The sequence below is a fragment of the Caenorhabditis remanei genome, chromosome X (assembly GCF_010183535.1).
Source record: "Caenorhabditis remanei strain PX506 chromosome X, whole genome shotgun sequence".
NCBI lineage: Eukaryota > Metazoa > Nematoda > Chromadorea > Rhabditida > Rhabditidae > Caenorhabditis > Caenorhabditis remanei.
In genome coordinates this window covers 12,410,736-12,435,910 of record NC_071333.1, presented here as the reverse complement: position 1 = coordinate 12,435,910, position 25,175 = coordinate 12,410,736, and the positions used below count along the sequence as shown (strand labels likewise).

General features: G+C 37.2%; 7 protein-coding genes across 7 annotated transcripts; 2 read left to right on the top strand and 5 right to left on the bottom strand.

The window, feature by feature from the left end:
• Positions 1-5,729: 5,729 nt before the first annotated feature.
• Positions 5,730-6,388, bottom strand: GCK72_024455 (uncharacterized protein; the record flags this gene model as incomplete). The annotated part of the gene is made up of 3 exons (XM_003117612.2): positions 5,730-5,838; positions 5,885-6,213; positions 6,260-6,388. 3 exons carry the CDS (start codon positions 6,386-6,388, stop codon positions 5,730-5,732), a joined length of 567 nt encoding a protein of 188 aa, XP_003117660.2.
• Positions 6,389-10,767: 4,379 nt separating this feature from the next.
• Positions 10,768-12,839, bottom strand: GCK72_024454 (uncharacterized protein; the record flags this gene model as incomplete). Its single annotated transcript, XM_003118158.2, has 7 exons — positions 10,768-10,834; positions 10,885-11,006; positions 11,057-11,174; positions 11,320-11,473; positions 12,286-12,356; positions 12,413-12,519; positions 12,630-12,839. 7 exons carry the CDS (start codon positions 12,837-12,839, stop codon positions 10,768-10,770), a joined length of 849 nt encoding a protein of 282 aa, XP_003118206.1.
• Positions 12,840-14,581: 1,742 nt separating this feature from the next.
• On the top strand, positions 14,582-15,614 carry GCK72_024453 (uncharacterized protein; the record flags this gene model as incomplete). Its single annotated transcript, XM_003118327.2, has 6 exons — positions 14,582-14,710; positions 14,759-14,871; positions 14,925-15,063; positions 15,109-15,270; positions 15,323-15,432; positions 15,482-15,614. The coding sequence occupies 6 exons, from the start codon at positions 14,582-14,584 to the stop codon at positions 15,612-15,614; spliced, it is 786 nt and encodes a 261-aa protein (XP_003118375.2).
• Positions 15,615-16,224: 610 nt separating this feature from the next.
• On the top strand, positions 16,225-18,260 carry GCK72_024452 (uncharacterized protein; the record flags this gene model as incomplete). The annotated part of the gene is made up of 6 exons (XM_003117946.2): positions 16,225-16,317; positions 16,370-16,483; positions 16,529-16,837; positions 16,950-17,148; positions 17,192-17,465; positions 17,513-18,260. The coding sequence occupies 6 exons, from the start codon at positions 16,225-16,227 to the stop codon at positions 18,258-18,260; spliced, it is 1,737 nt and encodes a 578-aa protein (XP_003117994.2).
• Positions 18,261-19,056: 796 nt separating this feature from the next.
• GCK72_024451 (uncharacterized protein) lies at positions 19,057-19,912 on the bottom strand (the record flags this gene model as incomplete). The annotated part of the gene is made up of 3 exons (XM_003118340.2): positions 19,057-19,358; positions 19,588-19,683; positions 19,729-19,912. 3 exons carry the CDS (start codon positions 19,910-19,912, stop codon positions 19,057-19,059), a joined length of 582 nt encoding a protein of 193 aa, XP_003118388.2.
• Positions 19,913-21,630: 1,718 nt separating this feature from the next.
• Positions 21,631-22,312, bottom strand: GCK72_024450 (uncharacterized protein; the record flags this gene model as incomplete). The annotated part of the gene is made up of 3 exons (XM_053735895.1): positions 21,631-21,873; positions 21,918-22,070; positions 22,118-22,312. 3 exons carry the CDS (start codon positions 22,310-22,312, stop codon positions 21,631-21,633), a joined length of 591 nt encoding a protein of 196 aa, XP_053579461.1.
• Positions 22,313-23,468: 1,156 nt separating this feature from the next.
• On the bottom strand, positions 23,469-24,890 carry GCK72_024449 (uncharacterized protein; the record flags this gene model as incomplete). Its single annotated transcript, XM_003117962.2, has 5 exons — positions 23,469-23,796; positions 23,847-23,947; positions 24,135-24,305; positions 24,461-24,625; positions 24,672-24,890. 5 exons carry the CDS (start codon positions 24,888-24,890, stop codon positions 23,469-23,471), a joined length of 984 nt encoding a protein of 327 aa, XP_003118010.1.
• Positions 24,891-25,175: the final 285 nt, after the last annotated feature.

Sequence of the window (25,175 nt, the reverse complement as noted above, 5' to 3'; positions counted from 1 at the left end):
TAGTCTCACAATAAGTTACACACTGTGCCCTCTTCTCTGCGAAAGTGGGTGTTGTTGGACATGGAGAGGAAGAGAGGGGACCCGCGCTTCTTCAGAAACTGGATGTGTTTGACCAATGGCGCAAAAGTTTTGAAGAATGCGAAATGGTAATAGGTCGAGAACCACTTGCAACAATTCCATAATGTTTCTTTTAGTTGACACAATGCACCTACTCAACCTCGTTTTGATCGAGAAAGGAAGATTCCGAAATGCGTTTAAGATAGACTAAGAGGGCTGTGAGATGTCGAGAACAATTGGAGTACGGTCGGGAAATAGAAATTTCGAAATTGGTAACGGGAAGTTGAAAAACGAAAAGTGTTGCGAGTACAGTACAGTACATAGTTCAGTGAAAAGTCTCGGGTGGTTTGAGTGAGAAAATGTGAAATATATTTTTTGGGACCATCCAAATTTTGATACGAATGTCAAAAGTTTATAACCGTCTTTTGAAAGGATTTTTATATCATAGGCTTGGTTATTGGTATGGTATCACTTAAATTTGATTCCTCTTTCAAAAACTGTTTGCTCGGCAAATGCTACAGTAACCCAAAAACTTGGGCTCACAAAAATTCACGCCGTTGTCGTGGATTTTAGTTTTACGGCAGTGAATACTAGAGATTTCAAAAAAAGAAGCAAAGAGACTGTTTATCAAGGAAAAAAAGCTGAACTTGCTCAGGTTTTCAGATGCTTCATAGATTTTCAGATACAAGAAGCTAGAATCATGAAGACCTCAATTCTGATAAACTGTTAGAAGAATATCTGAGTCCGTGGTGGACATAGTTGAGAGGAGTTTTCAGCCCGGATATCTGCCAACCACACCCATAGGTAGGCATTGTATGTATGTAGATCCGAAAAATCCATGCTTGTTCATTTGCCTCCCACCGGTTAATCTATTTCTTTTTCCCTGAGAAAGGCCGGCTTCGCCTTCTTTTGCTGCTTTTCCAATTTTTGCCGCCCATTGTACCCGTGTTACGCAAAAGCGGATGACCATTGCGGCAAATGCATACAAATACAGGAGGTAGTGTCAAAATAATTTGCGATTTGCCTTTTTGCCTCCCCCCCCCCCCTTTCCTCAATTCTCCCTCATTCATCGTCTTTATTATTGACACTCGGAACCTGTTTGATTTGATTTGCCACTGGTCACTACCGTACGGATGGCATATAACTGTATGAGGAGATGACGATTAGCGCGGCTGGAATGAATAGACAAAAAACACACGAAGCGAATGAAGAGGTAGGACTGGGTACCGACAACGCCATCTATTGGTGATGGTACCCGTGCGGCACTCCAAAAAAATTGCCGAAAGAGAATGGAAGAACTTGCTTCTACCTTCCCAAAGTCGGATGGCGCAACCGATCAAGGGAAGTTCTTAAAAAACGCCAATGCTAATAGAGACAATAGATTAATAGAGACTTCAAGATACCGCTTCATCTTATCTGATCCTTCATTCATTTTTTGAAGAAAAAAGTAGACTGGCAGGATAGGCATACAACAATCCAGACGTCTTCAGATTTGAATGATAAAGGGGCTAAAAGCAAGAAAGGGTCAGTTTAAAATGTGATGTAGAAATTGGTCAAATGAGGAAAGCGTCGAAAGTGTGAGAATCGGGTGGTCTTTTCAGAAGTTTACAACGTGAAACAAGGGGACTGTTTCAAGAGCGGAAACATTAAAAAAGTGTGTTTAGTTTCTTTAACAATTTCAAATTTCAGAATAGAATCTAGAATTTAAGATGAGCACCAAAATGCAAACGTCTGGTGTTTTAAACACGATGATAATCGAAGTGTTGTGATTCACATTGAGATGAGTTGATAACAGTTATCTCATATATTTCTAAAACAAATTTAGTACTCAAATAATTTTAATAGAAGAAAACAAAACAATTGAAAAATTAGTTAAGAATCGTTTGTAAATAACTTAGGACACTCTAATTGATTGGTTTGCTACAACAAATAACATGAGAATGATAAATCGAAGAAGTAATTGAGAAAGTACAATGAACCGTATGTCATGACCGGAAGATGTCTTTTGAAACATAATTGGAACTGCCACTAGCCACACAACCCATTGGCAGTTTTCACGCTTGTTATCTCTTCTTCTCAATATATTGTTTTCATACTGTTTCAAGTTGTTTCATCTACTCATTCTTCTCTACCAAGTCACTCCTCATTGTGTTCACGGTCATTTTCTTCTGAATCTGTTTGTAGCAGCAACAGTGACAGTTGCGAGTACAAAAATCGTGATCACGAATTTCAATTTTTGAGACACTGAGAGAGGATGAGAAGAAGACAATGCCCGACCTTGTGGTCAAATGGCTACCATAACGTCCTTTGTGTCTCGCCGGTGGCACCTCCCTCACAATTTAAGTGAAGAAGAGGGGGACTTCGAAACAGAAAGGTAAAGTGGGAGAAGTAGAAGGAACCCGTTTACTTGTCCATTTTTTCAGTGTGAGAGAAAGAGGACATTAGAAAAGAAACAAATTCCTTTCCACTTAAGTTGGCGGCCGTTGCATGATTTTATTTTTGGGGCGCATTGTTTTGCTTGCAAAGAGCGATAGTGTCACGTCTTTATCAATGTTGCAAAAATGAAGCTTAATCGAAAAGTTTATCTTTTTCAGATTAAACGAGAAATCTGAGGGACTTGCTTGCATGAGACGAGTTAATCTGTCGGAATTATCAAATACAGAACGTTTGGAGTATCCGATGAGGTATAGAGCAAGATTTTAGATTAACATTAGCATAAAAGACCAAAATTATGCTCATTCAAAATTTTACAAAAAAATCATGTCACAATTTATGTGTGGAAGCATGTGTCAGTGCTCATTCAAACAGTTAACGGATTCAGAACCGGCGAAAATTTATATTAGCACCATCCTGATGGAAATTCAGACAAATACGTCTATCTTCTCAGTTTAAACAAAAAATGATGAAAACAGTGGTTTTATTTTATGAGCCCAACCCCCTAAATCCCGTTTCCATTCTCATCGCCCATCCACCCAACTTCTTTTTACCACTCCCTTCTGGACAACAATACTTGCTCGAAACTTAATTGCATTCAACTCGACACCCTGAGCCCTATACAGAACAGCGATGCTCATAAATGGCACATCTATCTGCGGATAGACAGAGAAACGGCCGTTGGGCTCGACCGCTATGTAAATAATGCAGTTTTCGCCAGGCGTTTTTTGTGCCTCTCATTTTGATAGAATGGATTTCAATAGACAAGCCGGAACACTGATTAGTGGTAGTGAGAAGCAACGAGTGGAACATAGGGAAAGGTTAGAACAAAAATTCATTGGTGTCAGGATAGTGAAAGGTGGGATTGGTGTGAATGGAAGTTGGTGTTTCGACGGATGGCGAGGATGTCCCTGTAACACACTTCAGATCCTGTTTGTTGCCGATGCCAAAGAAAGTGAACTATTTCTATTGCGCAACCACCCTCGTTTCACAAAGTGAGGCAATGAAATCTACGACCGATGGTCATCGGGTGGTGGACAGTAGAAGGATTTGAATAAAAAACAAATTAGCTATCGAAAGTTCTTTTCTCCATTTGTGTATATATGTATGTGTTGTTGCCTCTTCTTTTTATTCTCTACTCGCCCGATTCTTTGAGAAAACATAGAAGCATACACACAAAAGGAAAATGAACATCATTGGATGCTGAACGCAATGACCAAAGTGGCCCATTCTAATAAATAGATGAACGTGAAGTTGCTACAATCAGATACGGTAGAAATTCTAAAGAAAACTATTGGAGAGATAGTTTGGATAGGAAAAAGTGGGGACTAAGTATATATCGACTGGAAAACTGAAAATATTAAACATAGGTTCCCACTACAGTATGATATTTTTCAATCAACAACTTAGTCTGTATAAATTTAACTCTCAGAAAATTATAAATTCATAAACAAACATTTCACTATTCCTGAAAGCTTCTAAGGCTAAACGACCATTATGAATTTTGACATAAACACTAATTTCCATTAGTGAGCCTTGTCACAACTGGTTCATCATTTTTACCTTTCTCCTTACCTCTTTTCAATTCTAAATGTGGAAGTTAAAAATGGCACCGATTTAGTAGAAGGGACCGAAAAACAGAGGAATCTCAGCGTGGGACCACCAAACTAAAGAATGTCGGAGCATATGAGGTGCTCATCTTCATATCTTCATTCTTTTCCACGACACAACAAATGCGCTCACTTCGGGGTTCACCCTAAGGCAATCTGTGCTGTCCACTAGACCAGTGCCTTTATTGCTAATATCGCATTCAATATATTTCAACTCAATCCGCAGTTTTCCTCTTTAAGATGATACGATAGTTGTCAAATAGAATAATAATCCCTCTGAGATGAGAAAAGAAATTGAAATTGTTTGAGAAGCGGTAGTAAGAAATTCGGAAGACGGTGGAAAATAGAAAAAAAACCAAATTTCGGACAGGAAAAGTGACCTTTTGATGACATTGGGACCTCAGGTTAAGAGCACAAGTGATTTCAATGAATGCGTAATTTGAATTAACTGAGCAATTAGGCTTTGCAATCTTGGCCACAAAGAGTTGCCCTCTCGGCAAATGGCCCTTCAGAGTTTTCCTTTTGTGGATTTCCGTTTGCAGGAAAGATGCGTTAGACTACTTGTGTTCTTAGCAAACATTATACCTCAGTCATAGAAAAAAGTCTAGAAGTCTATTAATGTTCTGAATGTTTGATATCAGATAATGAAAATAAATATGTCCCCAGTTTTTTGATAGTCTAGACTAATAAAGATTTTTTTTGAACAGTGGACATGTCTAGGCAAGTTCCGATTATTAATCTTGCACTAAAACTACTTACTCCTGATTCTGTTTCAAACCAAAAAAGAAAATTCTTACAGATACAATTCATGGTTCAGAACTACACGACAATGTAGAAATGTTGAATGACAAGATCACAAAAAATAAAGGAAACTGAATTAAATAAGCATTATTTGTCTCAGTTTTTGACATATTGATAGATGAAATAATCCAACTGACGACATACAAGTGCTCTGCTCTCATAAGAAACGTTTGATTTGATTATTGCCAGGTCCTATTCAATTGTTTCCGCCAGTTACCTGGCCAACTCCTGATTATTAAATTGTTGAGCCTAAATTGGAAACCCTCTAGTGCCAGTTCGATTTCTGTCGTTGATTGATAAGATTTTGAAAATCAGAAGCAAAATCAGTTAAGACTTTCAATACAGAAATGATAGAACCTAAGAAAGAACATAGACAGGAATGCATAACAGAGATAGGGGATAAATTGTGGGCCGATGGATTCGCTTACATAGACGGCCGGGGTTCAAAGTGGCTTTGTTTTGTTGTCTTCAGCTTCGAGTGCACAATTACCCATTGTAATTGAGTGGGAATGAGATGTTGGAGCATCTGTAGTAAGGAAAGGCTTGATGCGCAGGGAGGAGACGAACATTCACCGCATTCACGATAACTTGTGATGACACCTCAAACCCACCACTTATCCATAATAGAGAATTGTTCTCGAGATTTTCGCATTCCTCCTAGACAAGGACTCTTCTTTCAAAAACGATTTTAGGTTAGTTTAAAAAACCTATTGTCAATCTGAGATCAACTTTCTTTTCTGGTAAACATTTCGAAGAATTATTTTTTAATCTCAGATAAAAAGACTGTAAAATGTTCGATGATTTTATAAAACGATCCATGTGATTCAATTATTTCGGAACGCACAGTCTGTCCTGGCGTTCGCCATTTGGTCCACACTGCGTTCCAGGGAGTCTTTTAGAGGACTGAGCAATCGGCACTGTCATTCCAATGTTGTTGCTTTAAAAAAACACGAATATACTTCAAAATCACTCAAGAAACTTACTATGGTCCAAACAAGCACATTCTTTTATAGTGAATTGTCAGTTTGAGATCTGTCGACTTAATATAACACCGTTTATCAACACATGCAATTTCAGTTTGAGTTGGATTCACGTATTCCAAAAAATAAGCAGTTCCTTTCTCCCATTGCTTGACTTGGGCGGTCACCATAGAAGCATTGGTTTTCTTGTATGTATCGAACCATTGAAACAAGTGCCTATTGAACTCTGCCCCGTTCTTTCCTCCGATGGTGTAGTAGTAACGCCAGTCAGCGCCTGGTTCGGTTGGGCATGGAATGGATTCGGCGATATCCAATAACATCTTGCTGTATCTCTGTAATTTCCAAATCAAAAGAATGGAAACCTTCTGGACTGCTTACCAACGCCCACATGTTTGGGATTCCATTATCTTCAGCAAATTTTTTACGAAGGCCGTTGAACTTGCTGAGTTCATCGGCGAAAATAGTCGTGACGACGCAAAAGAAAACAAAAAGAAGGGCCGTTTTCATTTTGAAAATGATACAGTTCCTGTTTCTAAACAAAGTATTTATTTCAAAACCGTCTGGGAAAGTCGCTGTCGGAACGGTTTTTTCAAAACTGAGAAACTCTTCCTTGTTCTCAGAGATGCCTTTGGGAAACGATTGGCAGTTTTTGATGGTAGTTGAATTGTTCACAAAGAAATCTACATATAAGAGAATGAAGAAATTTGGCAGTGGAAATAGTCTTCAGTATACTGTACTTTTCAGTAACTATTGAGGAGTATACATAGAATCCTGAATAGAAAACCGGGTTGGATTGTGTACACACAAAAATAAATCATTATTGTCAAATAAACCGATTTCTGAAAAGAAATCTATAGCCCAGATGTGAACAACAAATTCAGCTTTATGAATGGCTTTGGTCATCAAAAATATTATGAGTGTCTTATTTAAAATGTTCATGTATCTACCAACCAAGGAAATCTATTGTCTATGATTTGCAATCCAATTCGTCAGCAAACGTTGCAACTTCAGACAGTTTTATCACTTCTTTATTTCTGTAAAAGTCTCTATTCTAAACCGTAAACAATTCTTCTAGACATTACAATCTGCAGATACTATCACTTTCTGCCAGACAGTTTTAGTCAAAAATATTCTTTATCGGAAACATAAAACGTCGAACAGCTGTCATTCAAGTTCAGTGTAACTGCAGTCGGCAGCATTGGAGAAGACTCTTGTTTGCACTTTGTTTTTTATTACGTCTGCTATCGAAAAAAATATTGAAAAGGAAAAGAGATAGGAAACTGGGAACCGATCAACGTTCGATGAAAAGGTTTGCCTGAGGAGAACTTGCGTAGGAAGAGAGAGATGGAACAAAATAGCATAGCTAGCCGTCTGAACAGTGTAACATTTTTGACCTGTCTTTTTGGCACAAACATTTTGATAGAAGAGTTTCGGGTTTGCTGGGTGCAAAGAACTTCACAGAACGAAGTGGAAAAATGTAACAGACTATTTTCGAAACCATGATTATTGAAGATGAAGCGATAGAGAGATAATGAAACTTTTTGGTGCAAGGTACAGCAGAAAAAAACTGGGAAATAGCCAATTTAGGCAAAATAGCACGGATTTCAAACTGACTCGGTTTTAGCAGGTGTATACGTGTATTCATCATTCTGAGTTTATAACTCTCTGCTTTTTGAAAATCTCTCTTCCAACCACGTTAAGTTAACGTTAAGCGCCACTTAATCTTTTCAAAAACTCTGGAATAGTTATTTTTCATATTCTTTTTTTTTCATAAAAAATGTCTTTCAATTGAAATTTTTTTACAAAAGAGTCATCGATTCAAAAGAATATTTTTTATGTCTGACAATTCTTTCCAGTTGCAATTGAAAAAGGAAAATATTTTACTACGGGTGCCATCTAATTAAAAAAACGGCACTTATTTACTGAAATCTCCGGAAGTTATATGACCGAGGCTATAAATCACTACAAAAACCAATAGAAAATCATAATTATAAAAATAAATGTCCTTTTTCAAATAATAAATTTGAGCAGTTTCGAGTTCACAATAATTCAAAATTATCAGATAACATTTTCTCAAACTATCCAGTTATAACTTTTTTGAAGGTTTTTTATTTTAAACTTTATTTGACCAACAAATATTCTTTCTCTCCTGGGAATACTTCAAAAGAGTGCTGAAATCATTCAGAACGATGTCCGGTCAAACAGTTGACACTCTTATCGGCATATGCCCTTTTGATTGAAAGTTCTGTATAAACGTCACACCATGTACTGAATTTGACACTTCCCAGAAGTTGTTTACCATATTCTTTCCAGTTTCAAGGAATTGACGGGTGGTGCAGAATTCCATTGCACTTTTCAAAACCGCTTCTTCCTCAACCTGCCAGTATCTAGATCGCTCTTTGACCCTCCAATTCCAATTTTCTTTTCCCTCTAAACGACTAACATGTCTATTTCAGTTGTGCTAGACTAAACATCGAATGTTGCGAATCCAGACCCAGCCCACTTCTTGTCTTCCCGTCTCTGTCTCTACTGGAACTGTGATGATTCACGTGAATTGTGTGATTTCTTTCGGTTTCTGCGGCTGTTCTTGTTAAAAGTGCAAACTTTTTTTTGGCAGTCTGCTGCCCGCGTCGTCGTCAACAACACAACATATCAGCCGTGCACTCTTAACCGACAGGCGTTTGACAAAAAAAGATTGCACTTTTAGATTGCAAAAGGAGGCTGTGACCAGTATATAAACCGCCCTCTGGAACTGGCAGAAACCATTCAGCAGCCAATTAGCTTGCAATTAATTCTCTTCCAAACATCTACAATGTCTGCCAATGCATCTGCCAGAGCTCTTCAATCAAAAGTAAGCTATCAGAACATTAAAAACTAAGACCTCCTTCTGTTTTCAGGGCTCTCTTATGAGCAATCTAAAAAACTACCGGCCAAAGTATCCTGTTCAACCAGTTCGTCATCCAGAACTTCGAACAATGGATCAACTTTATGACTGTTTCTACAAGTATGCAAGACAACTCATCAGTGCTAGTTCCAATCCGGATATCTCGTTGGAAACACGAAAAATGGTTGAATCGGAATTGAAAGTTGTGATCCCACTTGCCACCGACTTCAAAACCCGGCTTAACATGACGGACAGTAATGGTCATATCCGTATGGGTCGACTTCTGGAAGCCGTTGACATTGTGGCTCCATGTGCTTGCTATATGCTTAATAGAGAAGACCTTTCATTGAAAACTTTCGAAACTGGAACCCTCCCAAGAATGTTCGTCACTGCTCGATTCCACCAGACCAACTTGTCAAATGGCTACGGATTGTCTCCGTATCGTGATATTGTTTTGAGAGGAAAAGTCACCTGGACTAGTGATAACAAAGCGGAAGCTACTGTGAATGTCATTCAGAACAAATCAGAGTTTCTCACTGCCAGACTTGTCTTTGTGAGTTTTATTTTCATTTTCAATTATGATTGTCCTCATTCAATTATTTTCAGTCTTCGTTGGATGGAACAAACACTTCAAGGAAGCTTCCGACTAATCAACTCTTTCCATCTACACCAATTGAAAAATTCCTGAACCAACAAAGGCATGATGCTAACACAGCACGCCCTGCTGTTCCAGAACTTGGAGCAATTGAACTTCCACTTGTGCAGGTAACACTAATACTCTAAAATTATATAAATTAATTATATTTTTTCAGGATGGACAACAAGCAATGACATCGACTACTGTAGAAACCACAACCATTGCTCAGCCAGAACATGAGAACCCATACGGATCTGTTTTTGGAGGATTTCTAGTCAGAAAAGGTCTCGAAACTGCAGAGCTTTGCGCTAAAATGTTTGCGAAGACTCCACTCCGTGTAGCCTCAATTGATGATGCCGAATTCTTGAAAGTTGTGGAAATTGGCAGTATTCTGAAATTCAGTGCATTCATTTGCAATGTTGACAATAAAGAACAGAGATTCCAGGTGAGTAGTAGTGATAAGAGGTAATCAGTACCCACATCCATTTTGATAATCTGATAAGCAATAATTATTTTCAGATCAGTTCTCAAGTTGAAGTCTACAATTCGGAAACCAACACTTTCGAACTATGCGATCGCTTCTTATTCACATTTGAAACAAAAGAAGAGATCAATCTCCCACAAGTTGTTCCACACAACATGCAAGAGTTTGTGGCCCAATGGAAAGCAAAGAACACTGCAAAAACGAACTAATTCATTTGTTTATTTCTTCGTCTTTTTCTTATTGTCTTTTTGGAGAGTCTAGTTTCACATCTGATGTCATAGTCTTGCTAACTTCGATGCACTGTGCGCCATTGAATGTATATATAAGTCCAGAAGTATAACTTCCCTTATAAATAAACGTTCATTTCTTTTTTTAACTTTCTAGTCCTGATAATACCAGTGTTTGGTTTCAGAAAATGGAAGATATCAGATTTCCGGAAAATGTGGGAGTTTGGTATGTAGCCTCCGATAAGAAAGTTGAACTCTTGAAGACAGGGAACTTTAGTTTTTGCGGAACGGAAGAGGTCAAAAATCCAATGGTTCTCATTGTTCTTGCACTCACATCACTCTTTCCAATTTTTAATTCTAAACCGCAGCTGCATTGTGTTCAATCCATTACAGATGTGTAATTGGTTTTTTGTTCTCAATTTTTTTTTCTTGCTTTTTTGTTTCTTTGTTCTTCAAAAGGCATTTTTAAATCAGTTTTGAGAACACACAACCTGAATATTGGAATGAAAAGTTTCGAAATTAAATTAGCCACGTTTAGTTGAGAAGTAGATCAACCAGGTTTAAAAATAATAGTTTATTAGTATTGTCAAAAATGCCAAGTGGAAAAAGTAGTAAAGATCAGATTGCAAAAAATAGGTACACGTAGAATATTTGTTAGATTTGAAGAGTGCAGCATTTGGACGAGCCTCCGGATTTGATGAATTCGCTCATGTCGACAAATCTGAAAAGATGCATTACAATGTTTGCATAAGACTACTGGCAATGTCGTACCTAACAGTGAACCCCAGTTTAACAAGCTTATTGGCAATTTCCTCGTTGCCCTGATGCATTATGACATTCTGCCCGACGACGACCGCGTTGCATGCAAAATTGCGAGCTTCTTTTTGAGAAACCTGAAAAACTCTAGTTCTTCATAGTTTGTTGAGCAATTCATTTATTCTACCTCAATCAAATCGGTCTCATTTCTCATATTATGGCGGGTGATGTGATCAAAAGCATATGGGTAGTAGATGGCCACGTCCTCGTTGAGTGGGCAGAAGGCGGTGTCTATGTGGTAGAACCTGAAAACATTTTTACTATAATTAAATATTCAACACACTCTACTTCTGCGAATGTCTAGGGTTATGAATTTCGATTAATCTATGTTCTTGCGGAAGTGAAAGATCAAGTTGAAGAATTTTCAAAGATTTTTTCTAATAAACAAACCTTGGATCGACGAGTCGACACCCGATCACTTTCCAGTTGGTGCCGTCGTCGAGTTTATTTGCAACATCGCGAAGTGCTCTTACGTCGGTCCGAGTTCCCACGCCCATGAACAGAGTGCGCAATTGATCTCCTCCCCAGAGAGCATCACCCGCACCTGTAATTCACTTTACTTCGTTTTACTCAATCATGTGATTCTAGACTTTTTTCTTTATAGTTGTATTACTCGTAGTAGAAGAGTTTCCTAAAAACCAAAACACCTGGGTTGAATTCATCTAACTTCTGGAAAAATTCTTGTCTAGATCTGAAAATTCTTTTCATTCTAGTAATTATTTATTTTAATCAATTTCTACATTTCTCAATTTACCATGTCTTATTATTAACCTCTTAGAGCTCATGACGTGTTTTCTTCATATTCATTCACCACGTGCAAAAAAACCCAGTTTAAAGTGGTTTTCTATTTCAAAAACTATCAATAAATAGATCTTGAAATTGAAACAATATCTGGCCACTTGAATTCAAGAAGTTCTATTTCGCGTAAGAGTATATGAATCATTCTTTTTGGAGTAAACAAAAATAATACAGTGAACTAAAATAACCGAAGATTCATTTTGAATTTTCAACGGGAAACAATGAAACTTCACACCAAAACACGACTGAAGCATGCTCCTCTATTTGGCTATAGAATCTGCTCATCTCATACTAGAAACCAGATTCCTAGACATTTCCATGCACTTCTCAAGATGAGCCACGATCAGCTGTGTCTCTGATTTCTAATCCACTGACAATATTACCGAGTCACAAGTTGAATTGCTAATAACTCGCTATGTTTATCCGATCCGAATAGGAAATTGAGGCCATGATATGGGGGCGCGCCCTTTTTTGAATAGCGTAATTTGATCGTTAAACCAAGGGTCCCACACTTTTCTGCCACTGCAACACCAACCACTCTCCACTCTTTTGACTCACCTTCCGATGGAATATCTTGATCTCCGACGCATTCATAGCCATTATTCGTGAACCATTGCTCGTAGAAATATCTTCAAAAGAAAAAAGATGACGTTTGATTTCGAAGGGTGAGTTCATTCAATAGTACCTTTCTCCCTGTCTCTCTGGGTGTGCGAAACTCGCCAAATACGCTTTATTTCCTTTGATGATGGCTGCATTCGCGGCGAAAACAATATCCGGAAGGCTTTCAGCACCCTGAAATGAGAATTTTCAGCTGCTACACTAACCATGAATCAACTTTCAGCATTCCTCATTTTCAGACTATTTCTCAGATATCTTAAAGTTCTTACTCTAATATGACTAACCGTAGACTCCATTACTTCCACTTTTGCTCCACTTGCTTCAATTGTGTTTTTCAAATAGTCCCACTGCTTCAAAGCCTTTTCTCTATTCACTCCTCGTTTCATATCCATCCAAGGGTTGATCGAATATTTTAGTTCGAAATGTGTTGGGCGGACCATTAGAATCCTTTTCACATGATGCTCCAGTGTGCGCACGAGTGTAGAAGAAGCCATTCTGATAACTGTAAATTATAAATAAACAGAGTTGTAGAATAAGGAAAAAGATATATCAGCTTGAAACCAACGAGACAGCATCAAAACGAACTGTATTTATACCAGCCGATAGTTGATCTGCTGACGTCTTAGACTAAGCGCACTACGCTGATATTTTCCTCCCACCCACTTCAGGGAACTATAATTTACGACGTCAGATTGTTAGATCAGATGGCTGGATAGATGTGTGTGGTTGGGTGCAGAGTTTGTTTCTTAGTCTACGCGTATCATGCTTCTGTAGAAAATAGATAAGGAAGAAAGATAGCAAAGAGGGGGAAGGTTCGAAAATCAGAAAGAATCATTTGATTCGCCTGCCTTTTATAGAGATCCTGCAGGCTGTCTATTTTGTTTGTAACTGGAATTTTAAGGTCCATAGAACAAAGGAAAATGGGCGGTCTGTATTGAACATTATAGTCAAAACAATGTGAAAATACAATCAGTTCAAGTTTCAGTCAGCAGTTGTCCATTTTGATATAAGGACAAAAACTTGTAAGGGACAATAGTAAACTGTTACAATTAGTTTACTTGGTAGAAACTTTTCTGAAGTTTTGTTTAAAAAACCTGTTGAAATTATGAGTCAGGATCAAAATGTAATCAGAATCTTCGTATCAATGTTCAATTTGCCAAATATTTACTTCAACCCGGAAAGTGTTCAACGAACATATCAACAGTATAGAATGTTGCTTTTCTTCTATAAAATGGACCCGGATCACAAGGTAATTAGACACTAGAGATGGTCAATACAGGCAAATGATTTATGATGCGCGCGTGCAATTGGTTTATTCACTTCATTCACGTGAATATCGTTTTGATACGGGTGTCTTCATCAGGAATAACTTGTTCTGATGTACGAAGCAAATGCTGCAAAGATAGAGATATCATTGAGGGGTCAGATAGTGTGGCATGGATGTTGCAAACATAGAAGTATGGGGTTATTCTTATGGAATCCTGAAAAGTTTGATGCATTGAACCTCGAAAGGAATAGAATCTGAAATCACTGAATGTATGTGATGAGTGTTGTTTTAAGAATGGACTGTTCGTTTTTTGATTCCCGCATCAAACCAAAAGATCAAAAGCAAAAGTTTGTAAGCTGTAATAGTTCTCTGAGATGTGACGAAACATTTATAATGACTATAATTTTAAAACTCTTGAGCTGTTCACTATGATTATATAGTCCATTTCAATTTATAACATCAAAGCTTAAACATCTTTCTCAGATTTTCATTTCAGAATTCATTCTTCTTCAAAATGTTTGATTCAGTGACTTTACTTATTGTGCTTGTTTTTAGACCGCCTATGGCCTCCAATGCAACACTGCCAGAATGGTTCGATCCACTTGAAAGTGTAGTAAGCACGGTTTTCATGTTGGGATCATTTGTGACTATTCTCCTTTATTTTATGGAAATACTGATATTGGTTACTCTGAGAAACTCGGTTTATAAAGGTAATAACTACATTTCAGGATTTTGTTAATATTTTTGGTTTTAGGAATGTTCTATCAGATCTTCACAGTTGGTATCATTGTAGATGTTTTCAGTTTAGTGAACAATTATTTTGGTTGTGTATTTCCAGCGAAAGGGTGAGTGAAGAGGGAGATCAAAAGATTAATCCAAATATATCTCTTCTCGATATTGCTTTCTTTTTTCTCCGTTTTATGGGTTGATGTCTCATATTTCAGATGGTTTCGTGATTTCTATTTATCCATGGGCACGTTCGTCGGTCAAATGTATCTCATGATAGCATGGACTGCTCGAGGCATCCAGGGATGCACTGTAGTTGCCCTTGCGCTTAATCGTGCCACCGCTGTTTGTCTTCCAATCAAACATAAGCAAGTATGTATGATTTTGAAAGGGATCTGAACTGAAAATTGTTGGTTTTAGATTTGGAACAGCAAATTTATCTCGATGATTCATATATTTCAATTGGGAGTTGGCCTTTGCATTGGTTCAAGCTTGATAACTCAAAAATTCTACTGGAAATTTGAAAGGAATGGGTTAGTATAGAATGGTACTGTTCATACTGATAATCTCTGATTCACTTTTGCAGAATCTACATTCAATTTGAGAACAAAGATTTCCGAAGAGGATTCTTCATGTCTGCCTATGTCATAGAAACTATTTTTGTAGCATCTATTATGGTCATTAATGTCACAATGGTCATCGCTTTCAGAACTAAATACAGAGTGGTTTGTCAACAGAAAACATTCTGAACCACGAATTCTTCATTTCAGCGTCTGTCAACACAACCACATCTAAACCAAAAAGTGATGAGTGAAAAACAAAGACAAGAATATAATCTTAATATAGTGGCTGGTTTAACGTGTGTCGCAGAAATTGTATATTATTGTTATGTTATCTACGTATTTGGAATCAACACAAGTGTTCCTACCAGGGTTGGTATTTGTCGAAGATTCGAAAAAGAAGATAAGGAAATAATGTTTGTAGGTGTTCTATCTTCTCTACGATGTTATCAATGACATTTATTGTGGACTGTCTGGATGGTTATTGTTGATATACTCGCGTTCCATGCGAGCGCATGTGACTAAAATGCTACGGTATCATTCCAAAATATTACTTCCAAAAATTGAAAATAGTATTTTTCAGATGTCCAATGTTTGGATTCCGACGAATGAGAATAATGATTCCTCCAGAACAACAATTTGCATCCTCCACAAATATAGATGGGAACAAAAATACATCAAACAGAAGAGTACCAACTTGTGGAACGCCCTGCTAGAAAGAAAAAATTTTGTATTTCATATTTGTACATACTGTTCTTAAAATAAACGTGTAGATTTTTTGGAGATAATTCAGGCAAGCATTAGAAAGCATACACACCTTGTCCTTAGTCTAAATCCGAATCCTTAATCTCTATCTGTCATCTGTCGAGCTGTTTTCCGACGATCTCATTTTCTCAAACCCGTTCATTTTGACAAATCCCATTAATCTCCTCCTTCTTTCTGTACTCTCTGCATCTTTCTCCTTCAGAACCTCTTATTTCTTATCCCGGGGCCATCTGCTCTTTTCCGAACAATTACAAAAAAAGACGACTGCGTTACACAAAGAGGGGCCGTTTCTCAATGAGTCTCCGCTGCAAGGTCATTCCTTCGTCTGCTCGTCTCAGCCTCTTGCCTATAGATATCGACCACCGGGGGCCGCGGAGAGACACGCGCACGCCACCTCAAGCGGCGCGTATTGCCCCAAAAACCAACCATTGAGTGCTGAGAAGAAATGACTTTACTATACTCTTCTTCTCCTTTCTATTTGACCATTGTCTATCAGAAAAGCAAGTTTAATATTTCAGGTTGGTAGTCAACCAACAGAACTTTGGAATTGCACTTCTAACAATGCCGAAGAACAAGAAACCCCAAGCTCCGCCCCCTGAGGTTTCAGGTCAACCGGAGACTCCTGAGGTTCAACAAAAGAAAGTTTTCGATATGGTATGTCTGAAGAAGTCATAACAATTTGTTTTTGTACAAACTTCCATTACAGCTAACATATATAAAAGGACATATGGATAAGGAAAACGGTTTCATTGGCGAATCGAACAATTTTCAGGGAAGAACAGGAAAAGGTCGAGCTATACACATGAACAAAAAAGAAAAAGTATGTGTTGAACTGTTTGTGACTGAATTGATAGTCAATTTTCAGGCAGAACACGAAGTAATAATAAAGAAAAACTATAAAACTTTGTTACCTGGTCAAATGAAAGTTAATGATTACCTCAATGAGATGAAAGCAATGAGGTCGAAGGCGATCAACGAAGCAAAACGTAGAGGAGAGTTCAATGCAATCGAAATGTTGAAACTAAGACACGGATGTCTACCCATCTGGGATCCAAGTTCTAAGTCTGAACCGTTCGGAGCAGGGGGATACGCGTGGCCAGACAACAAGAAACTACAGAAGGATGATGAAGTTGCAGCTTTCGTGGAAGAATCCAAAACATGGATTATGGCTGAAGTAGGTTTTCTCGCACAATTTAGTTAGAAAACTGAACTGATTCAATACATTATATTTTCCAATGTATCGCATTTTCCTACAGTATCCTTTCATGCCTACAGTATCATTTCAGGTTGTTGGGTCAGTTTCTAACCACCGCTACGAATGCATCGACATTGACGATGAAGAGAGAAAAGTCGCAGTGTTTGCTCGGAAACAACTCATACCAATGCCGCAGTATACCGTCCACTATTGTCAATACCCAAATCTTGCCTTACCAAAAAACGCAATTGTTTTGGCTCTCTTCCCTAACACAACGTGCTTCTATGAAGGTAATTACTAATAATCCGTTTTATACATAATTTTACATTTTAGGAATCGTTCATGAGCCTCCAAAAAGAGCATCTGAACATTATCAAATCCGTTTTGTCGACAACGATAAACCCAGCAAATACTCTGATCCGGTGCCCGTGTCGGATAGATATGTCACTGCTTTTAAAAAGGATCCAATAATGTACATACGTCCTGCTAAAAGAGTTGAACTGGGACTCGAGGAGCCAAAGGAAATCTCTCCGAGTAAACAAAACAAGAAGAAGAAGAAGAAGGAGAAGCAAAAGAATACTGAACAAAACAACGTGATTGATGAAAAGTAAGAGACCCAAAACGAAAACATTTCGTTCATGCAATTATTTTCAGAGATGTGCCAGGACCAGCTCCAAAAGCTCCGACTTACTATGAGTCGCCGGATGAGACTGCGCCAGTCAAAAAACAGAAGCCAAGAAAGAAGTCAGCGGAGCCAAAGGTCAAAATCATAAGAGCTAAAGTTCCGGAACACAAGAAACATGTATCAACTCGTCAGTTTGGTAAAAGAAAGGTCAAGAGAAAGCCGAAGAATGTGGTTCCAACGAGTGTGGATCAAGTCAATGAGCCTTCAGATGAAGTGAAGCCAGAGGAAAAACCGGAAACTGAAAGAATGGACACAGAGGATACGAACATGGATGTAGAGCATAATGATTCTGATTCTCAACCACAATCGCCTCTCACAGGACTTGCTCGATATGGTTTAGAAGATGAGAGAGAAGAAACTGAGAGTGAGGAAGAAGAGGAAAAAAATGAAGATGATGGCAAACAAGAAGAGGAGAAAGAAGAAGAAGAAGTCGATGATGAAGAGGAAGAAGACACTGAAACTCAAAAAGAAGAAAAAGATAATACAGGAGACGATGAAGAAGAAGAAGAAGAAACGAGAGAGCCTCACGATCCAGAAGAAGGGACATCCTCTGGACCAAGACATCATGGATTTGAAATCGAATCCGACAGTGACGAAGAAGAGAAAGCACTTAGTTCTTCTGATGATGATTCCAGCGATGCTCTTTCTGGACTAACTATATCAGATCATGAACGTGATGGAAAAGGAATCAACTCCGATCATGAACCAGAGCTCTGAATATTTAATTAATTATTTTTGAAAATATTGTTCTAAAGGAATATACATTTTATAAATTTTATTGATACGCTATTGTCATATAAACACCCTGTCATTCTAAATTTCTCCTATGATTGCTGTCACCGATGGTCTTTTTTCTGCTTTATTTTAATTTAAAATATTTCATTGAAATCTACTTAATCACTTTTCCAAGATAACTTTTGTATTGAACATTGATTCATCCACCAAAAACAGTTCTTGTTCATATAATATTAATTTTTTAATTGTAAAGTTTTTGAAAAATAAATGCTTGGTCATTATTGAGTTGATAAAAACTAAAAGATAAATATAAAGTCCAGTCAAAAGACTCTCTGTTTGTTCAGTCAACGGCAAGTGGGTGCGGAGAGAAATGTTACAACGGCTGATTTTATCGGCATGTTTCAAGTATTTAGTGATTGAAACATTCACTTTCAAACATCTCCGTTGTGGTCTAGTGGTTAGGATTTATGGCTCTCACCCATAAGGCCGGGGTTCGATTCCCCGCAACGGAATATTTTTTTCAAGCAAGATCAGATAATAATTTCAAATTGTATCTCAATGTGAGTATTTCGGTCAAGTTGTTAACACGATTCTATTGGATTTTGAATTCACAAACTATTTAATGAACAAATTAAAAAATGTATTATCCCCTTTATGTAATAGTTATATCACTGGAAATTCTCGATCAAAGACCATTTACTGTTGTTAGAAATTAAAATGTGAACTATTTTTAGGCAAATCTTTTCTGATAGCAAAAACAATTTACCCATTAATCATGTCACAATAAATGTTCATCAAAATTTTCATAGTTTTCTTGATAATCTCCAATGTTGAAGTTTTGAACTGCCTCGATGAAATCCATTTGTTGTTGCAATTCCTCATCGTCAGATTCAGATTCGCTTGTGTCCTCATCGTTGTACCTATTTGCATTTGCCTGTGGATCCCACGCAAGATAATCTGCTCCTTCAAATTCAAGTGGATCGAAAAATTGACGAAATATGTCGTTGTCTTGGAGATGATTGATGAGTGGGATATTATTTTCTATATTTTCCACGTCATGAATTTGGTTGACTGCCACAGCTGAAAGAGTTCAAAAAGTATTTACGCTGAATTTGCAAACTAAATACTTAATATTGTCAGAAATCAAATACTCGATACTACCTGTTTTTTTCGCTGTGATGCTTTATCAGTTTTCATATCGATTTTTCTGTGATACAGAAATTTCCCTCACTGCATCATAGTTTCATTTTCTAGTTTCTTGCTCATCCGTAAAATGTATGTTTTTGAAAATCTATATTCTGCAACAAACCTGGTATGGCTTGCACTTGAGGTGCTGCTGCGTTTGGATCAATCTCCTCCAAATACTCAATTATGGCAAAGTTTTTGTGTAGCTCTTGAACGGAGCCTGGTAAAAGAAAATTCGAAAAAATATAAATTTATTGACCCTTACCTTCCAACTCGGTCACTATGCGATCAAATGGACATGCAATATCTCCATTCTCGTTTTGATTCAATAAAGTGACTGCACAACCTTCACAAATTGTATGACCGCAATTCGATAAAATTCTTGGAGTCAAGTCTGGTACATTTGCTTTGTATTCTTGTAGACATATTTTACACTCAAGACGGGCCATTCTGAAAAATTTTGTTCAACAAAAAGAGTACACTGACTGTTTTTCTGAATATAAAAGTAATCGATTGCACACGGAAAAAATAGAGCGAATGCGTCTTATCAGTTGGCGATTCACAGTCTCGCCTCTTCAATACTGGCTTTTTTTTGCTAACTGTTAGATAATTTTTTTCAGTAATAGACTCGAACCAGCTTGGACGCTAGTTGAGTTTCTGTTCATAAATTTACATTACAATCATAATCTGAAAACGGAATGAACATTAATGTGTATATCAATACGGAGAGCAAAGCTTGAAATACCAGAAAAAATGTTTATGAGTTGCAGTTTGTTATATTTTTTTAAGTGTGATGCATACAGTTTTCATAAGAGAAGTCGTGTCAAATCATGATTCACACACATAAATTTTGATTTAAAACGATTTTCATAAGAATAAGAACATTTTTTAATCTCGGTCAAATGAGTATCAGTTAAATGTGTTGAGTGAATTATATAACCCTACAAAAAAACTTACAAAAAATGAGATACTAGACACATACAAAAACTTAAAATCCAGTAGTGAAAGAGATATTTAAAAAGCGCTGGAAGAAATTATATTATAACACTATTCCACAAAAATGATAGAAATAGCAAAACAAAATTTCTGAAGACAAGTGAATAAAGAATTTGAGAATATGTTAAAAATGTGCTTATAAATAGGAAAAAAGGGTATGTCCTAGTTTCATATTGGTATGGTTGAAGACCACAAAAAAATCTATTGTTCATTTGATACATTTCAACATCAAGTCAGTCAGATTTGAATCCCAATCCAGTCGACTTCAATTTTTTCAAAGCGATAATATAGACTTTTTTTGTCTTTCTTTCATTTTTGAAAACTACCACAGATTTACAAAATCCACGTAATATATCCTGAACAACGATGGACAATCCAGAATCAGTCAACAATATTGGGTTTCAATAACTAATGAAGTTAAATGGCCAAATACTGAAATTTTATTAGAAACGCTTGTCATGGTAGCGTTTTCATTTTTACGTTTACTAGAAGTTTTCACTTTTTGTATATATTCCACACTAGTTAAAAAATCCAATTTCGGTGTGAAACTTTCAAACAAAACTGTATCTTCCAATTCCTCAGCGTTAAGATACCATTTCCATTTTGAAAACCAAAACCAAAGTTGAAAACCAAAGAAACTTTTGGGAACTATACCTTTATAATCAGACTATGATTGCCTAGTGAAAAATAGTATGTTTGTTACATCAAACAAAATTTGAATAATTGATCAATGAGAGTTTTCGCTGTTGTGTAAAACTGCTGGATTGAGAAGAAAGCCTACTTCACACCAAACTAAGTGTCGTAAGGAGTATATTTTTCAATTAAATAATATAACATAACTCACTCAAACATTCTAACAAGTAAAAGTCACTTTAAAAATGACTGCCTGCAATGTTTTTGATTAATTGAAGCATTCTGCAACTTTCAAACTTAAATCAATAAAATTGTACCAATTTTCTACATTTGATGTAGTAATTTTATTTTTTAATTGACTTATTTTTTCATTCTGATTAATCCAAATTTACAAATCTGTTTTGAATAATTTATTCAAATAAGTAGAGAACTGAAATGAAGAAGCCTGTCAGATGATAACTGTAGACTGGCATTTAATTGATATATACTGACAAACTTTGAGTACGCCAAGACAAAGAATTTATTCTGGGTAACGTCCTCACAAAAGCAGTATGGCCCTGTAGATGTCTCCAAACCAATGATTCAAAACTTTACTTATCTCGTTGTAGTTTTGCAAATTGTTTTCACACAGCTTTTTGACTTCAGCACGAATAAGGAAGATTTTTCGGTATCCCAATTCAACAATTTTCTTGTCTCCTTTTTCACCATTTCTTCCCCAACCGTTGTTTTGGAAAAATGCTCTCCATACGTTTGCGAGAGTATAAGTACTACGAAGCATATCCTGAAAAAAGAAAATTGGATGTATCCGAAGGAAGTTAAAATTACCACGCAGAAGGGCATGCTCATCGACGGCTTGTGTTGAGAAACATATAGTATAACTAAATCAAATCTCTCCATTTTTTGTAATTCGGAGAACAGTTCGCAACAACTTCCTTCACACATTATCCATTGATTAGAAGACAAGTGAAGGGGTTTGATCTTAAAAATATATGTACTTTTATAATTCTCAGTAAAGCGTTTCTTACCAAGCTTTTACCGCTTATGAACAGAGAAACGTAATTGACTAATGGATCATTGAGAATAGGACGGATAGCTTCGGATGGAGCCTCATCGATTTCCTCATCGTTAGCCTCATCGGTAACCTCATCGGTAACCTCATCGACAGATTCATCGATAACCTCATCGTCAGGCTCATCGCGCTTGGAAAAACAAGAACCCATTTTGCAGAAAAGAATAAAAAGAATGAGCTGAATAGACTGTGTTATGGCTGACTCTCGATTCTCAAAACAATCAATTAAAGACGATTTGTAGACGTCTTTAAGCGACTGTCTTGTGCTGAAAAACAAAAAGTGCAAAAGATCCCTTCAAAATACTGCATCGCATAATCTATTCAAATTTTCATAATAGAATCTGAACGAAATTAGTAGGATACAGTAAATGGAACAGAAGGTAAAGTCAAAAATATCGAGATTTTTGTGAGCAACAAAGTAAAAAAAAATTGAAGTTTCATGAGGAGAGAGCACAGCTGAAGAATTATGTAAAAGTGGTATTGGTAGTTCTAAAACGCTGTGAAAAAAACGGGCTGATTCTGAATTCGACCAGACCAGACACTGAATTCAAGTTGTAAAAGGACAGTATGAATTAATTGTGATACAGAAGATTCTAGAAATCCATTTGGCCAAAGCGTTACCAACTTGCTCGAAGCTGTGAAACTTATATTTGTGCAACTTTCGAAGTTCATGAGGAATAATGCTTTTTTATCCTTTATTTTTTCCAACTGTCCCATCTAATCTTCTTACAGGCTTTCCAGGAGTATAGGGTGAGCAAATCATTGCCTGAAATATTCAACTTTGACGAAATCTGAGGAACAAAGTGGATACATTGCAGATTACTATGCAAACCAGGGAATTGTAGGTACGAAAAACGCGTAAAGATGATTAGCAGATCTGTTTCGGTCTTACCTGTTCTCCAGAACGTTTAAACTGAGTTTCGTGATATAAAAGTTTGCCACCATCATTTTTGACAGTCTCAAATAGAGGATTTCCATTTTAGAAAAATACGCATGTTTTTCACAATAATTAAAAACGAATAGTATTAATACAAAGATCTCAAAGACCCCCTTAAATTGAATTGTTGACAGTTTTTCCGGGAAAACCGAAGGATGAAACGAAAATTAACAAGAATACTGTAGACAAACGAGGAACAAGACATATATTGTGAATTCTGTGACAGTGGCACATGTGCTTTCATTTTTGAAGGAATTAATTTGTCTATTTTGTAATTTTCACTGTTTTTTAAAGCAGTTTTATTTATTTTTCAATATTGTTATTATGCGAAAATGAAAGTGAAAAGAATATTATCACGGAATCGAGATTATCACATGGCTTGGGAAACTTGTTGAATCTTTTCAGATTTGCTAACACGAGCAGCAATTTCATTGACCGAGTTGATTTGGAACTGCTTCGTCTTATAAATGTACTCCACAAGGCTAGAAACGAGCTGTTCACTTGTCCTCTGGTTGTCGTCGAATCTGGGAAGGAACTCGACAATTTCAGTAGCAATGAGTTTGGTCAAATCGATAGTCAGAAGAGCTTTGATGAACTCGAGTGCATTGATTCCATCTGCAGACGGTGTTCCGACAGCTGGGGCATAAGATACATCGAAACCATCAAGATCAATTGATAAACCGTATCCGATTGTATTTCTGAAATAGACATATTGTTAGTTTTCAAATTGTGGAAACTGGTTAGTCACCTTGTGACAAGATACTGCGCTTCTTGCATCACATCTTGGATTCCTCTCTTCTCTACTTCGTTTGCGTAGAAGATTCTGACCCCTAGTCTTTCGAGAAGTTCCTGTAACAAACGAGAATTTAATGATTACAAAGAAGAACTGTTATCAATCATTCTCAATTTCTTTCCCAATTTCTCTCAATCTTTTTACCGTTTCCTGAAGATATATCTGACAATTATATCACTTTGAAACTACCGAATTCCTTATCAAAGTAATATTTGAAAGATAAGAAAACTAAGCGAATCTTACCTGTTCTGCCGATTCGTAGTCTCTGATACCGACCATACACAGATTGTGTGGGAGAAGTTTGGGCAGACGATCTCCGATTTTCACAAGGTTTTTGTCACCGAAACCAAGAAGATGGGCAACCGGCATACCATGAATGTTCCCTGTGTCACTTGTGTCAGGTGTATGGGCATCCTAAAAACAACCACTGATTGTTTGATCTTGTTGTTTACTAGGAAATCAGTCTATTTATGACATGGTGACCTAATGGGAAAACCCCCTTTCTCGTGTAAACAAAATAAGTGCAACTACAGTAACCTATTTAAGAATTCCCTCTTCTTTTAACATACCATATGAGCATCCACCCAGATCAATCCAATGTCTCCTTGTGGTCTGAGTGCTGTTGCAACTCCACTCCATGTTCCAATAGCACAGCTGTGATCTCCTCCAAAGACGAGAAGCTCATCCTTGTTCTCAATAACTTGACGAGTCTCATGTGCAAGTTGTCGACATGTCTGAAGAAATTAACTGTCCTGTCTTATATTCTGTAGTGAAACTAACCTGTGTGACTCCTGACAGAGCACTTGCATGTCGTCCAGTGTTAACTTCTTCTATGATCTTTCCCCATTGGAGTGGAAGTCTCTCTTGAACATTTGTGAAGAATGGAGAAGCTTTGATCACTTCCACAGCATTCTCACATCCGAGTTGTCTTCCAGCTAAACCATTGGCACATCCGACTGCTTTGATGATCTGTCTGGCGAGTTGTGTAGTCGTCTTCATTCTGAAAGTAACCGGAACTAAAGATGAAAGATGGTTCCAAAAAGTTCAGAAATAAAAAAGACATAAACAAAATGGCTATCACCACCATTTGGTTCGAGAGATCATCGAATGACTGAAGGAAATGCCGTAACCTCCTCACACGTGTGGGGATAGTCGACAATAGGCGGAGTCAAGACGAGATGCGATGATGTTGAACGATATGTAACGTGTCGAATGTTAGAATATTGCCTCAGAAAAGACCACGTGATCATTGTTGTGAGTGATAAAGGACGGCGTTTCCGAGTG